Source organism: Lissotriton vulgaris, chromosome 2_2 (assembly GCF_964263255.1).
Source record: "Lissotriton vulgaris chromosome 2_2, aLisVul1.2, whole genome shotgun sequence".
Lineage (NCBI taxonomy): Eukaryota > Metazoa > Chordata > Amphibia > Caudata > Salamandridae > Lissotriton > Lissotriton vulgaris.
The window spans coordinates 331,718,060-331,736,455 of NC_141688.1; the positions used below are offsets into that span (position 1 = coordinate 331,718,060).

Sequence of the window (18,396 nt, forward strand, 5' to 3'; positions counted from 1 at the left end):
AATCAGACTCAAGAAGTTAAAGAACCAGGAGAGCGTGACAACAATGGCGCAGCCCAAAACTTTTTAAAATTGGGGCAAACCATCTCTTTCTCGGTTCTGAGTGAAATTTGCAAAAAAGGGTCAAATGTAAGAGAGATTGGGGAGAGATGCCGTCACAAGGGCATTGACAGAGCGGCTGTGACCAATCATTAACAGTAGGGAATGTGACAAGCCGATGGAAGGTGTTGAGCCTAAACCGGGTCAGCAAAAATCTATCGTAACTGCTTAGGTTCCAAGTTAAGTATGGTTGAATCAGCAAGGAAGTTTGAATCAATGAAGCATGCTGTGCAGAGGTTTTATTGGCTCCAACTGTCAAGCGGAGTTCCGCTAGATGGGTTAAGCATTGATTTTTTTTTAACGTTTTCCTAGAGATCAGGTCCAGCTCTGGCGGATTGTGATAGAATTTCTGTAGCGCCAGATCATATAGGAACTTTTTAACGTATCGGAGCCAACCAATCTTCTTAACATTTTCAAGCAGAAGACAATCCTTCAAGATGCTTTGGGTAAGAACCAGCTTACTTGAGGTCCAAAGATGGTGCCATAAGAGAATAGGCTGAATCTTTGTGATGTCCGTGATGTAGGGCAGGTCTAACTCTAAATGTCAGCTAAATGTTGATGTACCCTGGGGAACAGCAAGAAGGAACCTCAAAAAGCTGTTTTCCACTTTTTGAAGGGCTTCTGCCTGGACGTAGCCCCACACCCCTGCCCCATAGATGGCAGTACTGATGCATTTGGCCTGATAAATGCGAATCAACTCCTCGGGCGCTCTTCTTCCCAGTCTGTGGGTGAATTTTACCAGGCCCATGGTTGATTTTATGAACTGCAGTTTTCTTGCCTCAATAGATTTCCTCCAGGTGCCCTTTTCATCGATTAGGACTCCAAGATATGGATAGGTAGGGGTGTACTCTACACTGGAATTATTTATATAAATTGCTGTCCCTTTTCGTTGTTTTAGGCCACAATACATAATAAAAGTTTTTTTAATGTTTATTTTTAAATCTAGATTTGACATAAAAAAGTTATATCGGGTCAGTGAACGCTGAAGTTCAAGCGGAGTGCGGGCAATAATCACTGCGTCATCCGTATAGAGGAGAGCGGGGATCGGACGATGTTGAATTAAGGGTAGGTCCTGGGATCCCTCCAGCATGACTTCTTCTAATCCATTTGTGTACAGGGTAAAAAGGAAGGGGGCCAGGACACAGCCCTGTCTGACTCCCCGCTCAACCCTGAAAGATGCGGTCAGCTCACCCCCCCCCCCCCCCCCCCCCCCCCCATGCAAATCTCTCTCTGGCTGTGGCGTGGAGTACATTTCACGAAGAAAGTTAACAAGCAGTTAACTAGCATTGGGTTGACTCCCATTTCTGTTAAGATATCCCATAGCTTAGAATGACCCACGCAGTCGAAAGCTGCGGTAAGATCTACGTAGGCCAAGTGAAGACTCCCACCTTTCGCGTTCGCATATTTGCCCTTGAGGAAAGACATGTTTAAAACCTGCTCGATGGTGCCCAAGCCTTCCCTAAATCCATACTGAATGTCCGATATGATCTTTTTGTCTTCGGTCCAGGACTGTTTGTGTTCTAAAATGATGCGCCCCACGACTTTTCCGAAAGAGTCCATTAATGAAACAAGACGATAACAAGTTGGACTAAGTCGATCGCCCTTTTTAAAAACTTCAATCAAGATGGATTCTGACCATGAGTCCAACAGTCCAACTTTGCAGGTTGCGTCTAATACCCTACGTAAAATTGGGGCCCAGAGGTCGATTTTAAATTTATAGAAATCAACCGGAACCCCATCGGGCCCCGGAGCCTTTCCCCCTTTACTAGCACTTAGAGCTTGCTTGACTTCAACTAAAGTGAAATCCAGAGCAAGTGGAAAGGACGAGGGCCTAGTACTATTGCTATTCGTCCCTGAGTGGCCCTGATCTAGAGGAGAGTTAGCTGTTGCCCCAAATATTTGGGAAAAATGGGTAATCCAGGATGGTGCGTCAATTGTAACTTCTATTTTATTAGAATCTCTGGGGCCAGGCAGAAATGGAGAGTTTATCACCTCCCAGAAAGCAGCACTGTCATTCAATCGACAACTTTTATGTAGTTCTGCCCAAAGATCCTCTTTCAATTCTGATTTTCTTAATCGTATGGCTTTATTGTAGGTTTTCCTGAGTTGGGCGATCTCTTTCCTGCCTCTAAGGGGTTCGTTAAGGACTTTTTTAAGGTTTGAGTACGCTTTGGTGCAGGTGGAGTTAAACCAGCCAACCTTGTGATTTCCTGCCCCTTTAGGTTTGCTGTTTAAAGCTTCTTGGGTAGAATTGGTCACTAACAAGAAGTTGTCCATGACCTCCTGCGGGGACGATGAGTCGGCCAAACAGGTGCTGATTTCAATCATGGTGGTGTTGACAACTTTTTCAGTGATCTTTACCGGGTCGACCTTGGCCCACTTACGGGTATAACCATTTAATCTGACCATAGACAAACTTTCCTCCCCATAGAGATTCAGCTGCTTGTTCTTTCCTCTTATCAACGGGAGGGAGAGGGTGACTGAGATGGGGAAGTGGTCACTAAATACACAGTCGTGGGTTGTAAAGTTAGAAATGAAAGAAGAGGCCGTGCTTGCTAAAAAGATGAAGTCGATACAGCTAGAGGCACCTCTACCGTTAAAAGTTTGAGTTAGTCACTGTGGGTGATACCAATTCGTTTCCCAAGGCTAGTTAGAGGCTCAAAATCGTCTCATTCAAACAGGCCCCGCTTTGGGAATGAATAAAGTGAGTAATGCTATTGTCATTCTCGTCTAAAAGGCCACATGTAAGATTATCATTGTGTGCACAGATTAAAGTCACCTCCCCAAATGGTGGTGGTATTTTTCCCTAGGTGTTTGGTGTTAAAATCCAACAAAAAAGTGCGGATTTCCTTCAAGGTGACAACCAACTGAACCTGCGGTAAAATAATATACAAGTTAACTATCACAAGGATATCCAATTTGTTGATATCAATTAAGATTATCTGATAATTAGCCTTGATTTTAAGGGCATATCTGTGGATATAAAACAATTGGCCTGGAGTTCAGTCTTTGAGTGTGTGAAACATTTTGCTGACTGAGTGTGTACAACAAATCCTTTACACGGTCCTCTGGTACTGCCTTACTGCTCGACCAAGCTACCACTTTGGAGAGTAAGGTCAGTTCTGACTTTAACCTCTGTTGTACCTCTTGGGTTTGTGGACTCTATACACACTGTACTTCATTATTGTCCAGTATTTATAGAGCCACTTTCTGACAACCTCACATCACATTTATGCACCACACCAGCTCCGCTGTAGTCAAGCGTCGAAGCACAACCAGGAGTCACTCGGCCGCCCGGTTGGGACGCCAATGATGAAGCATGACACCAACTAGGTTGGTGTGTGGGAGCTCTTTTAAGAACACCTAATGGGTCCATGTTCTTACTATTCACAGTGATCTAATCGCATAGACATAGTGGGTCCGTCCACATTGTACGTCTTGTTCTGATTTGGGGAAGGGACATACCCCCCTTTCTTCCTCCCTAGCTCTCTCTTTTGATTTTGTATCATCCTTTAATATCTCCCACCCCTTCCTGTTACCCCTACTTCCTTCTTGAGGTTTGTACCGACGCTGTGCTTCTCTTCTCCAGTCTGTTGTGAGCGAGGTCTGTGCTGTCATATGACCATATCTTGTGGTTGTTCCACACCACATTCTTCTAGTGCCTCTGCGAGGATTATGCTGTGGTTTCCCCTTATGTTGCTGTATTTTATTTCCTTGGCCTCCTCTAGTGCAACGGACGAGGCGTGGCGCCTCCTTTCATCCTACCTGGAGAAGCACAAGTCCCTCAATTGTCCGTACCATCAATGTGTCATCAAGAAACTCCTGTCCCATGGCGTGCCGCTGCCCAACTGGCTTGTTAACAATTACAAGGTAAGTGTATCTGTAAACGAGCACTCGACTGGCAAAGAGCTTATACAAGCTACAAGCTATCTGTGAAACGTCTGTCTGCTCGGTGGCTGTACCTGGTTAGCCTTATGTGAGGGCCTCCATATGCACACAAGCCATGCCAGCCTTCCCTTGTCAGCAGTCGTGACACTGTGCTGCACACTTCAGTGCACTGAATGTACTGTCCGTTGTTACGACCCTCCTGATATCGTCCCACGCTCTGCTTTCCTCTTCCTTATTACAGCGTGCACAGCCTGCAGCGAGCTATGTTATCCTCCTCCATGAGTGAGCACTCTCCCTGCCGTACGGTATCCTGGACTGTCCCTCTCTGTGAGAAAGTGCCATCTTTCTTGCATGGTATGCCCCCACTTTTTGCTGAATTGCTGATGTATGTATTTATTTAAAGAGTTTTATATAGCGCTGGCTAGACCCGAAGGTATCGGAGCGCTTTACATGAGAATCAACAATGTTACAGAAAAAGATCAGCAATTACACAATGAATCACAAAATACAAATAGGAGAGGAAAGAAAGGAAAGAGAAAAATAGTGGAGGGGGCAGGGGAGGGGAGAAAGGGAAGATAAGGGAAGAGACAAACAAGGAGAGACTAAAAGGAAGTCTGTCTAAAGACCGACTGCGTAGGTGACGACCGAGGGGGGAATCCACGGTCCATCTCCCCTATAGCTAAACCAGGTAGCTCCATCGGGCATCAGACAAAATGGTTCAGTCTCAATACATTGAGAGAGGAGAGAAGGAGAGAAATGAATAGAGGGAGGATGTGGGAAGAGATGACAGGAGAGAGGAAAGGAAGTCTGTCTAGAGTCCGACTGGGTTGGTGACGTCCAAGGAGGGAATCCGAGGCCTGTCTCCCCTATAGCTAAACCAGGCAGCTCCATCGGGCCTACCAACTGTGTTGAAACTAAACCCCAATTGGCTTCTCTGGCCACCTGTCAGCCCCTAGAAAATGGTACCCTATGTACTCAGGGCAAGGTGACCAGAGAAGACCCCTGAGGTCTGCAGCACTTATTGTGCCACCCTCAGGGGCCCTGTACCCTGACACTCACACACTTTGCAGGCTGAGTGTCTAAGTACAGAACTAAACAATGAGTCGACATGGCACACATCCCTGCGTGCCATGCCCATAGAACACACTGCCCTGGCATACTTCAGTCACACCTCTAGCTGGGTGCCCTATGCCAGAGGTGTGGGGACAGGTGCATGAGCCCTGTTCCCCTACAGTACCCAGGGCCATTCCTGGGCACTGTAAGTGCAGTGATGCCATTAAGAATATATGGTGCTGGGAGGTTGTCATTACAAACTCCACAGCACCATGATGGCTTCACTGAAGACTGAGAAGTTTGATATCAAACTTTTCAGCACATTAAACCCGCACTGATGCCAGTGTGGGATTTAATGTAAAATGCACGACAGAGGGCATCAGCTGCCTCCTGAAACCTAACCAACTCCCAGTGTCTTGACTGTGTGGCTACCGAGGCTGCCACCACCAGACATGTTTATGGACAATGGGTCAAGAGCCTGCCGCTCTCCTGGGCCTGCAACAATGCACATCCTGGGACGAGGTGCCATGCCTCCTCCCCCAGGATGGGCAGGGGAAGCTTCGAAGGCATACCGCCTTTGTGAGCTTCTTCAGGCCACTTGCTGTACTCCGCAACTGGCCCCCACCGATTCTGACCCACACTCTGGTGGGAAGAACGGCAGGAAACCCTAAGTGAGGAAAGGGGGTGTGCCAGCCTATGCCAAACCCACCCCTCAGGTGGGAGAGGCGAGGTGAAGCACGACTCCGGGCTCCGGCTATCTTGAAGATGGGGAGCCGTGCCCAATGTTGAAAGGAATGGGGCGACATTTCACCCCAATGCTGGACGCACAGCATTGAAGAAAGCAAGTTCGAGGCATGTGGGCTGCTGAATTCATATCTGTGCATAGATCGCCGCCTAGTGTTGGGTCCGGATGATTGCACATTGTTGTCCTGGAAGAGTCTTCGAAGTATCACGAGATAGGTGGCTCCTCCCCTGGACTACAGTGCGCATGGGCATCGACTCCATCCCCAGATTGTTTTTTTCCGCCATTGGGTTCAGATGTGTTTCGGTTCCCTCTGTCGGAATCGATAGTTGTTTAACTTCTTTTACTTGAGACCAAAAGGTCTTTAGGACTCACGTCGGTATTGTCTATCGTTCGGGATCGTTTGTTTCATCGACTCCGAGCCAACACTGCCCTTCCACGTGCTTTCGGCGCGGACGGGCCTACACGACGCTCCAAACTACTTTCATCATGGAACGAAGTCCATTTAAGAGGTGCCCGGTGTGTGCCTCAAAGTACCCACACATCGACGTGCACCCAGTGTGCAATAAATGCTTGTCGCCGGACCACGACGAGGCCAAGTGTATGGCCTGCTCCAAGTTCCGGTCGAAGAAGACGCTCAAGCTCCGCCGAGCTGCAAGACTGCAGGCCCAGCGATCAGCGCCCCCTCCGACTGACATCTTCGACACAGAGGATGTCGGCGACGACAGTATTCAGGATATCACGGAGTCTAACCCGGCGTCGGAGGTCGAGGAAGACTACGACGCGGAAGACGAGGATTTCGATGAAGTCGTCGAGGAGGTAGGGGACGACGACGGGGCCATTGCCACCGTAGAGGACAGCTCGGAGGAGGAGCTTCCTCACACTGACTCCGGGGCCAGCCACCAGTCTAAGGCCCAGGCCGAGGGATCGCCTTCGGGCCTTACCCAAAGTCTTGATTCCCGTCCCACGGCTCCGCCTTCCGGCCCGGCCACGGACATGGATACGGCACCACTTACGGTACAGAAACCGAAAGTGAAACCATCGGTCTCGACGCCAGACGTATCGAAACCGAAAGCGCAAGTCGCACTGGTCGGGTCGAAGGCTTCAGAGGCCTCGGCGCCGAGGAGATCCAAGATGGCCGTCGAGCTCAAGAGCCACGCCAAAATGGCCGACCCTTAAGCCTACGGTGTCGAAGCCAAAGGTGAAAACGTCTGACGCGGCTGCGTAGGCGCCGAAGTTGGTCGACGCACTTAAGTCGCATCGATGCCAAGAAGGTCGACGACCATAAGAAGACCACAAAGAAGCGGCAGGACGACCCCAAGTCTATCACTGCCCCGCTTCCAGTCGACAAGGCCAAGGGGGCAGCTGCGTCGGCTCTGAAGACTGCGGCCTCGGTCGCCGGCCCAAAATCTGCTTCAGAAGACTCTCTCGAGCCGGTGCGTCCCTCCGCCTCGCTCACTAAAAAGGTCAACGAGTCCCTTCAGCGGATTAGAGAGGGGACCGCGGCTGTCGAGCCGCAGGGCACTGTGCCGCCCAAGCCTCTCCAGACACCGGCGAAAGAGCCCACGCCGATTCTGTTCACGTTGCTGCCGAAGACGGCGCCGAAGGCTTTCACAGCGAAGCCTAGGGCCGGGGTGCCCTTGAAGTTATCTTCGGCGCCGAAGGCATCGTTGGTGGTTCCAAGCCCGCGCCACCAACCACTGGCAGAAGAAGAGCGTCGAGAAGTGATCATCGACGCCAACACAGGCAAGCTCTCTCTCCTTAAAAGGAAAATCACCCCTGAACCAGCTTTGGAGCATTTCCAAATCCCACTTAAGAAAAAGATGGACTCTGCTGGTGCCTCTGCCCTTTTGGAGCCTGCATCACCCCAAGGCCATGAACTTTCACCCACTCATTCTAATGTTGAGGAGGGTGATGGTAACGACGAGGATGAGTATGCCTATCCTGTCTACTCAGACCCAGAGGATGTGAATGAGCCTTGGTCGGCTGGTCGACCCTGGGGACCCGCATTCAGGACAGGAGCCTCAGCTCTTTTCAGCAAAAACTTCCCCAACTGAGGACTCTGCAGCTTTCCATGCTCTAATCGAAAGAGCGGCAGCGAATCATGACTTCGATCTCCATGCTGACCCAGTAGACGTCGATTTTCTTTTTGACACCTTTTCAGTCGCTGAAAAAACTGTGAAGACTTTGCCAATGCTAAAAGGGGTGTTGAAACATGCGCCAGAGGTCTTCAAGGAGCACACCCGAGCATGAGTCATCCACCCACGTATTGACAAAAAGTACAAGGCAGCTCCCACTGATCCTACTTACATCAAAGGACAGTTGCCTCTGGATTCCTTGGTTGTCTCCAATGCTCGCAAAAGAGCCAACTCACAGACTACGGGTGATGCTCCTCCCCCAGACAAGGAATCAAAAGTATTTGAAGCTCCTGGGAAGAGGGTGGCGGCGCAGGCAGCCAACATATGGCGCATATCCAACACACAGGCGCTGCTTGCGCGTTATGACAGGGCACACTATGACACTCTAGAGACCCTTTTACAGCACTTACCCAATCAATATAAGGAAGCAGCAGAAATGTTGATACAGGAGGTGAAGCTTATCACCAATGCTTCTATTAAGTGCGCTCTGGATGTGGCTGACACCGCCTCAAGAGCAATAAACACTAGCGTCCTACTGCGTAGGCATGCATGGCTCAGAATATCCGGTTTCAAACCGGACATTCAAACTACCATCCTCAACCAAACTGTCAACCCAGACCACCTGTTTGGCCCAGAAGTCGATACCACCCTCGAGAAAATGAAGAAGGACACCGACACTGCTAAGTCTATGGGTGCCTTGCAGTCCCAGCAGTTTCCGGGTGGTTCCTTTCGACGCTCCAATAATAGAGGCACCTCCAGGGGTCAAGCGTCACAGTCAACGCAATTCTATAAAAGTAACACCCAAACCTCCTATACCAACAAGGGTCGGGGTGGATACCGTGGCAACAACGTCAAAGGCAGAGGACGTGGTAATAACAGCTCCAGGTCCTACACCGCCAACAAACAGTGACGCCTTGTCACTGCCCCCCGACCACGCGACACCGGTCGGGGGGAGACTCCAGCAGTTCCTGCCCGTGTGGAAGTCCATCACCACGGACAGGTGGGTCAGATCTCTTATCCAATATGGTTATTGTCTGGAGCTCACATCAACTCCACCCGACATACCCCCAAGGAGCCGTCCTATGTCCGGCGAGCACTTGCACTTGTTGCAGCAGGAAGTCAACGTCATGCTGCAAAAAGGAGCAATAGAGCTCGTGCCCCTGCGAGAAAGAGGTACAGGAGTTTACTCCCTGTACTTTCTGATCCCAAAGGAGGACGGATCCCTCAGGCCCATACTAGACCTCAGACCTCTCAACTTTTACATTCTGTCAGAGCATTTCCATATGCTCACGCTGCAGCAGGTTCTCCCACTACTTCAGCAAGGGGACTTCCTAGCAACTCTGGACCTCAAGGATGCGTACTTCCACATTCCACTGCATCCTTCTCACAGAAAGTACCTCAGGTTCACCATTCAAAACCAGCACTACCAGTTCAAGGTTTTGCCTTTTGGGGTCACCACAGCACCCAGGGTTTTCACAAAGTGCCTGGCGACGGTGGCGGCGCACCTAAGACGTCAAAACATACACGTCTACCCCTATCTGGACGACTGGCTCATTCAGGCAAAGTCGGCCCAGCTGTGCGCCGCCCACGTGTCCCAAACCATTCACCTTCTGCACGATCTGGGGTTCTCACTGAATTACCCAAAGTCCCATCTCCAGCCCGCTCACATACGGCAGTATCTGGGTGCGACCATAGACACTCTGGCGGCCACAGCACAGCCAAATTCAGTGAGAGTCAACAGCATTCAGTTGCTGATCCAAAAATTCAGACCTCAGCACTCGCTTCCAGCACGAGTGTTCATGCAGTTGATAGGCATGATGGCCTCCTGCATCTCCATAGTCCCACACGCGAGGCTACATATGCGTCCGCTTCAGGAGTGCTTAGCACGTCAGTGGACTCCGGCTCACGGGCAGTTGACAGACCTAGTGTTGGTGAGCGGTCGGGCATACAACTCTCTGCATTGGTGGAATCCACGAAACCTTTGCAAGGGCCGACCGTTCCAGGAGCCTGTGCCACAGATTATCCTGACGACGGACGCTTCTCTCCAGGGATGGGGAGCGCAAGTACTCCAATACACTGTGCAGGGACTATGGACACTACGACAAAGGAAGATGCACATCAATGTACTAGAACTGATGGCGATCTTCATGGCCTTAAAGGCATTCAAAGTACATCTGTGCAACAAGGTCGTGTTGATCCGGACGGACAACATGACGGCCATGTACTACATTCAGGAACAGGGGGGTACTCACTCTCCGCAGCTGTCTCATCTGGCTCAGAGCATGTGGAAGTGGGCCATTCAGAGGAGCATCTTCCTCATGGCAGAGCATCTCCCGGGCAAGGACAATCAAATGGCGGACCTGCTCAGCAGGCACAGCCACCAAATGCACGAGTGGGAGATACATCCATCAGTACTCCAACCGTACTTCCAAAGGTGGGGTCATCCAGAGATAGACCTGTTTGCCGCAAGGGAGAACGCAAAATGCCAAAGCTTCGCCGCCAGGTTCCCACACCCTCAGTCGCAGGGCAATGCGATGTGGATGAACTGGTCAGGCAGATTTGCGTACGCTTTTCCCCCAGCACCTCTGATACCGCTGGTGGCACGCAAGCTCAGGCAGCACTCGATGACTCTCATCCTAGTTGCTCCAACGTGGGCTCGCCAACCATGGTACACCACGTTTCTGGAACAGGGGCAGCCTTGGGGTGGTTCAGAGACTTCCTGTCTAACAGGTCCTTCAGAGTCTCCACCCCCCCTTACATCTCGAAGGAACATAGCATTGGACAGGGAGTGCCGCAGGGCTCGTCCCTTAGCCCTACCCTGTTCAATGTCTATGTCCGCCCGTTAGCGGAGGTGGCTAGAAGGAATGGAATGGCTTTGGTATCATATGCAGATGATACCCAGTTGGTGGTGGCTTTGAATAACAACAGTGGTCTGGAAGCCCATCACTTTAAACAGACACTCATTGACATCACCAACTGGATGACGGCGAATTTTCTCCAATTAAACGCCGGTAAAACCGAGATTCTCCTCCTGGGGAAAAATACCGTATCCTGGGGAGACAACTGGTGGCCTGACATCCTGGGCCCACCCCCCAAGCCAAAAGACTGTGTCAAAAATCTAGGTGTCTGGGTCGACTCGGCTCTAAAATATACCATCCATACTAAGAAAGTGGCTGCCACGTGCTTTGGCATTTTACGCAACATCAGGCCCATTCTGAAGTTTTTTGACTGCCGCACCCGCCAGCTCATTGTCCAGGCGACGATCCTTTCTAGACTGGACTATGCCAGTTCTCTCCTTTTGGGAGCGAACCTGGCTGAAACCACCAGACTGCAGAGAGTCCAGAATGCGGCTGCCAGGGCTTTGGTCGGCCTCCCTCGCCATTCTTCAGTCTCAGGAACCTTAAGAAAACTGCATTGGCTCCCATTGGGAAAAAGGATCCAGTTCAAGGCTCTAGGTTTAGCCTTCAAGATCCTCAAAACCGCCTCTCCCCCATTGCTGAGTCCCCTTTTGTCTGAGTACATACCTAGCAGAACGCTCCGCTCAGAGGGACAACATCTAGCGATCATTCCCCGCACCAGACTTGCCAGAGTTGGCGGCCGATCCTTCAGCTTCCTTGCTGCCAAGCTCTGGAACAGCTTGCCTGTAACCATACGGGGGATGCATGACCTCTTAGCCTTTAGAAAGGCCATCAAAACCCATCTTTTTCAATAAATCTGTTTTCTTTGTGCACCTTCACTCTGCTTCTGGTCAGCTCGCAGCGCCGGGACGCCCCTTGGCTGGGGCAGCCGTGCGCTATACAAATTCCCATAACATTAACATTAACATTAACTCTCCGTGGTACCGCATCAAAGGCTTCATCTCACACCCAGCCTTCTGACGCAGAGCCATGGCGACATTCAGCACCCAGATCCGCAACAGCTCAACCTGGCGATCTGGCTCCTGAAGTCCTAGAATTTGGCTACCTTAACCTTCCTCCCAATTGCATGGACATCATTCGGGAGGCGAGAAAGCCCACTACTAGAGCATGTTATGCGGCAAAATGGAAGCGGTTTGTCATCTATTGCGCAAACCACAACATTGATCCACTAGATGCTTCCATTCAGAACATCATCTGTTACCTGTTCCATCTATACAAGTGTAATCTGGCATATACTTCCATTCGCATTCACCTGTCTGCGATGGCCGCATACCTCCAAAATAGGCAGCACCTTTCACTTTTCAAAGTGCCTGCCATCAAGGCATTTCTGGAAGGCCTCAAAAGAGGCATTCCGCCACGGACTCCACCAGCTCCGGAATGGAACCTCAATGTGGTTCTTACAAGGCTGATGGGTCCTCCCTTTGAGCCACTACATTCTTGCGAACTTCAGTTCTTAACATGGAAAGTGGCTTTCCTGGTAGCAATTACATCGCTACGGAGGGTTAGTGAACTGCAAGCCCTCACTATCCAAGAGCCTTTCTTCCAAGTTCATTCAAACAGAGTAGTGCTCCGCACTAACCCTAAATTTCTACCCAAGGTTGTGTCTCAGTTCCACCTCAACCAAACAATTGAGTTGCCAGTGTTTTTTCAAAATCCTGAGTCACTGGCGGAGCGGATGCTCCACACCCTTGAAGTTAAAAGGGCCCTAATGTATTACATTGATAGGACCAAGGATTTTAGAAAGACTAAGCAGCTTTTTGTTGCCTTTGCGCCACATCACAAAGGTAACCCTATTTCCAAGGCTGGTATTGCCAGGTGGATCGTGAAATGTATTCAAATCTGCTATGCAAAGGCAAAACGCACTCTCACAATTCCACCAAGGGCCCACTCCACCACAAGGTTGGGGGCCTCTATGGCTTTCCTTGGAAACATTCCCTTGGAGGACATATGTAGAGCAGCCACATGGTCTACCATACATACATTTACTAAGCATTACTGCGTAGACGTGCACTCCAAACAGCAGGCAGCTGTAGGGCAGGCTGTTCTCAAGACTCTTTTCCAAACTGCTGCAGCTGGCACGGGCGGCCGCCGCTAATGGGGGGACTGCTATGTATTCTATGCACAGATATGAATTCAGCAGCCCACATGCCTCGAACGGAATATGCTACTTACCAGTATGCATCTGTTCTTGGCATGTAGGGCTGCTGACATTCATATCGCCCGCCCTCCTCCCCGGCGCCTGTAGCAGCTGCAGAATTCACACATACTTCTAGCATGGTCATCATTCACTGAGTTTCACTCCATCTTGGCCACAATGGCTAAAAACAATCTGGGGATGGAGTCGATGCCCATGCGCACTGTAGTCCAGGGGAGGAGCCACCTATCTCGTGATACTTCGAAGACTCTTTCAGGACAACAATGTGCAATCATCCGGACCCAACACTAGGCGGCGATCTATGCACAGATATGAATGTCGATTTACAAAAAGGGGGTGGTGATGAACAGAGTTTCTGAGTTAAACAGACCACTCTTACCCAGTCCAAAGATCAGGGCTTGATCCATCACCGTTATTTATCTCACTGCCCCATCCCAGCTCAGAACCTGGCTATATGCAAATCAGTCTGTCCCTGGCCCAGTGCATCATGGGAACAGGGCAGACTAAACTACCAAGCCAATTCTTCACCAGAAAGGAGACAAGCTACCGGGGACCGGTTTCTGGCATTTCAGCCTTCTTCGGCCCGGCTTGCTTGAATCCTGATGGAGCAGTGAGAAAGGGACTCATGTCTGAGTATACCCTGCCACACCTATAGTGGCCAAAAACGATTTACAAAAAGGGGGTGGTGATGAACAGAGTGTCTGAGTTAAACAGACCACTCTTACCCAGTCCAAAGATCAGGGCTTGATCCATCACCGTTATTTATCTCACTGCCCCATCCCAGCTCAGAACCTGGCTATATGCAAATCAGTCTGTCCCTGGCCCAGTGCATCATGGGAACAGGGCAGACTAAACTACCAAGCCAATTCTTCACCAGAAAGGAGACAAGCTACCGGGGACCGGTTTCTGGCATTTCAGCCTTCTTCGGCCCGGCTTGCTTGAATCCTGATGGAGCAGTGAGAAAGGGACTCATGTCTGAGTATACCCTGCCACACCTATAGTGGCCAAAAACGATTTACAAAAAGGGGGTGGTGATGAACAGAGTGTCTGAGTTAAACAGACCACTCTTACCCAGTCCAAAGATCAGGGCTTGATCCATCACCGTTATTTATCTCACTGCCCCATCCCAGCTCAGAACCTGGCTATATGCAAATCAGTCTGTCCCTGGCCCAGTGCATCATGGGAACAGGGCAGACTAAACTACCAAGCCAATTCTTCACCAGAAAGGAGACAAGCTACCGGGGACCGGTTTCTGGCATTTCAGCCTTCTTCGGCCCGGCTTGCTTGAATCCTGATGGAGCAGTGAGAAAGGGACTCATGTCTGAGTATACCCTGCCACACCTATATTGGCCAAAAACGATTTACAAAAAGGGGGTGGTGATGAACAGAGTGTCGAGTTAAACAGACCACTCTTACCCAGTCCAAAGATCAGGGCTTGATCCATCACCGTTATTTATCTCACTGCCCCATCCCAGCTCAGAACCTGGCTATATGCAAATCAGTCTGTCCCTGGCCCAGTGCATCATGGGAACAGGGCAGACTAAACTACCAAGCCAATTCTTCACCAGAAAGGAGACAAGCTACCGGTGTTGGATCTAGCCCTGATCTCTTGACTGGGTGAGAGTATTCTGTTTAATTCAGAGACTCTGTCCCTCACCACCCCTTGTTGTAAATATTTTTGTCCACCCTAAGCGTGGAAGGGTATACTCAGATGTGAGTCCCTTGCTCATTGCACCATCAGGATTCAAGCAAGCCGGGCCGAATACGGCTGAAATGCCAGAAACCGGTCCCCGGTAGCTTGTTTCCTTCCCAGTGTAAGAATTGGCTTTTGTAGTTTGGTTTGCCCTGTTCCCATCATGCACTGGGACAGGAACAGACTAATTTGCATACAGCCAGGTTCTGAAACTGGGATGGTGCAGTGAGCTAAAAAACGGTGTTGGATCTAGCCCTGATCTCTTGACTGGGTGAGAGTATTCTGTTTAATTCAGAGACTCTGTCCCTCACCACCCCTTGTTGTAAATATTTTTGTCCACCCTAAGCGTGGAAGGGTATACTCAGATGTGAGTCCCTTGCTCATTGCACCATCAGGATTCAAGCAAGCCGGGCCGAAGACGGCTGAAATGCCAGAAACCGGTCCCCGGTAGCTTGTTTCCTTCACAGTGTAAGAATTGGCTTTTGTAGTTTGGTTTGCCCTGTTCCCATCATGCACTGGGACAGGAACAGACTAATTTGCATACAGCCAGGTTCTGAAACTGGGATGGTGCAGTGAGCTAAAAAACGGTGTTGGATCTAGCCCTGATCTCTTGACTGGGTGAGAGTATTCTGTTTAATTCAGAGACTCTGTCCCTCACCACCCCTTGTTGTAAATACAGATATGAATGTCAGCAGCCCTACATGCCAAGAACAGATGCATACTGGTAAGTAGCATTTGCATTCTGCTGCCATAAACCATTTTCAACAACGTTTATTCACATTTCATCCAATTTTTCACGTTTCCATTCTTTTTCCTTATGTCACATGAGAAGGCATCTCAAGTTTTGAACACTGTATCCTAAAAGCTTATGAAATGCTGATCCGGGCCTTATTCAGTAGCAGGAAGTGTCCGTAAGAATTCCACATCAGTTAATCCTCATAACCCAATGCATTTCGGGCCTAATCGTGGCCCTTCGTCAAGGGTGCTCTACAAATTAAAAACATTCTTGTGAGACCATGTGTTCAAACCTGTTATATATATATATAGTAGCCACTCAAAATATTGCAAACCCCTAGTTCTTTGACCTCTCACCATAACATACGTCTTCCCGCTAACTGTACTTTAACAACGCTACACAAACATGTTGAAAGGAATGGGGCAACATTCCTTTCAACATGTGTGTGAGTACGTGGCCTAGGGCAGACCACGATTCTGGGCCGGCATGCGAAAAAATCAAACATTAGATTTATGAACTAATTAACAAACCGGTGTGCACTCTGTCATTTCTTTTCTTGAGCCCTGCCCAATCACAGCTAGGCTTCTGCCCCCTCCCACAGGAGAGGAGCAGGCTACGGGGTGTACCCACCCCAGGACAGTGACCCATTGGTCCATGCCCTTGCCTGACCTGTAACGCCCCTAAATTTAGTATTCAGCGGCACCCTGAACCTTTCTTCCTCAGATCCCGATTGCAACAAGAAACAAGAAGAACTGCCGTGCAGCTGCTAACAAAAGGACGTCGCCCACTGACTTGGCCACAGAACCCTACAAGCCTGTTGATCCTTGAACTTGCTCTTGCGAAACTTCGGCGTCTCCTGCGGACAGCAACCTCGAAAACCCCGGAGGGACTCCCACGAGTACTGGTTCTGCTCAAACAGCAATAACCCTGGTGCCAGCCAGGAACCGCAAATCCAGCCCACTCTGCACCCCCAAGGCCGGCCTGTGCCCGAGTGATCCAAGACGAGGACGTCCCCCCGGCGACTGTGACCCGGAGTCCAATGCCCAAAGACCCTCCTCGACGAACCAGAAGACGCCTGTAGCCTCAGAATCAGGGACCGCGACCATCTGAGGGCAAGATTTCCAGACACCAAAAGACACGCCTACACCTGGCGCCCCACGTCCCTCTGTGCCTTCTTTTGGGGTACCTACCTCTTTTCCAAGATCCCAACTTACCTCTCGAAGTTGTGGTTGCACCCTAAGATTCTCCGTCCCGAGTCTGCAGCCTTTATCAACTTTTTAACTTTCCCATTGGATAACATTGAGCGCCCGACGGCTCAAAAGCACCCTGCACCCAGCCGCCCGAGTGCCGCTGGAAGTGCAGTTACTACTCTACTTCCCCACTTGACCTGAGTAACTGACCAGGAGCTCAGCTAACACAGCTGCATGGCTTGCTTGCTTGCTGCCACCAACCAAAGGCCACCTACCCTCCATTGGATTGCATTGGGCCTACTCTCTCTGCACCCGGCTGCCCCAGTGCTGCTGAGGGTGTAACAACTGTACGTTTCCGACCCTGCGAGACCCCTGAGTCTATGCCCAGAACCTTAACTCCACCAGTCGAGCACTTATCTAAAAGCAGATAACTCATGTTCGAGGCATATGAGCTGCAGATCCTACACTGTGCATTAGATCGCAACCTGGTTTGGGCTTGGATGATTGCATGTTGTTGTCGTCTTGGAAGAAGTCTTTGTAGTCACGAGATAGGTGACTCCTCCCTTGGACGATAGTGCGCATGGGCATCGGCTCCATCCTTAGATTGTTTTTTTCCGCCACTGGGTTTGGATGCAACTTTTCCGCTCCGGTTCGAAAATCCACTTTTCGAAGACTTCGATGCACAAAACTTTCTAAAAACAAGCTTTAACTTCAATATACATAGACTCGACCTCATCACTTCGATTCCGGTCGTCGACGCGGGCTGTCTGGCCTACCCACGTAGTGAGGCCTACACCTCATGGAAAGGACACCACTCAAAAGATGCCATGGGTGTGGAGCCAAATTTCCACACAGCGACCATCACAAGGTGTGTAACCTGTGTTTATCACCTCAACACGACGAGTCAAGCTGCACAGCTTGTGCGTCCTTTCGATCCAAGAAGACCATTCGAGATCGGAGGGCCCGTCGACGCGACATGCAGAGATCAGCTCCAGAACCGGTGGATATCTTCGAAGGTCCATGTTTCCCCGAGGAAGATTTCAGTGATCTCCAGATCGTATCTGAGGCAGACGACTCCGATGACTCCATACCATCAGGTCAACGCACGAGTACGACTGCCCCTACCCTAGCCCCAACCTATAAACCATAGGCTAAGGTCAAAACTCCGCCTTCGGGACCCAGTCGAGACAGAGACATTGCTTCAAAAGCCCCGCCATCGAGCCCGGCTCCGAAGAAATTATTTAAGCTTTCCGGTAGCTCCATACCGAGCAAACCGCACGAGCCGATACTACCAGCTCCCTCAGCACCGAAACCAAAAAAAGTCCTGGTTCCGAAAAAGACTCTGAAACCGTTGACTCCTAAAGACAAGACGGCACCGAAACCAATGAGGCCTGCTTCCACCCCAAAATCTTCGGTGCCGAAATCCACAAAATCTGCTCCAGATGCCTCTAAGCCCTCGAACCAGGTCTCGACTCTGAAAACAATATTTTCGGTCCTGAAAACTACGCCACAGGATTATACAACAACTACTAAGGCTAAAGACAAGCAGAAACCAGGCCCGGGGCCGAAACAATCTGCGCCGAAAGCAATTTCTCAAGAAGAGCTTTTTAGACCTGATCCTCTGCAATAGAGGATATACATAGATCCAGAAACAGGACATGTTTCCACCACACCACACAGGAAGAGGAAGTCAGATACAGCACCTACACCTCCAGTGCCTGTCAAGAAGGATTCTGCCACATCTCCTATGCACCCTTCTTCTCCTGTATCTCATTCTCCTGCTCTCC

At 50.1% G+C, this 18,396-nt stretch overlaps 1 protein-coding gene across 1 annotated transcript in view; it reads left to right on the forward strand.

Annotated features, from left to right (window-relative positions):
• Positions 1 to 18,396, forward strand: part of NUP160 (nucleoporin 160) — a 498,934-nt gene that overhangs the window by 441,778 nt on the left and 38,760 nt on the right. Inside the window, exon 33 of the mRNA XM_086959753.1 lies at positions 3,825 to 3,966. Coding sequence (XP_086815879.1) covers positions 3,825 to 3,966 — 142 coding nt within the window. The remainder of the gene's footprint in view (positions 1 to 3,824; positions 3,967 to 18,396) is intronic.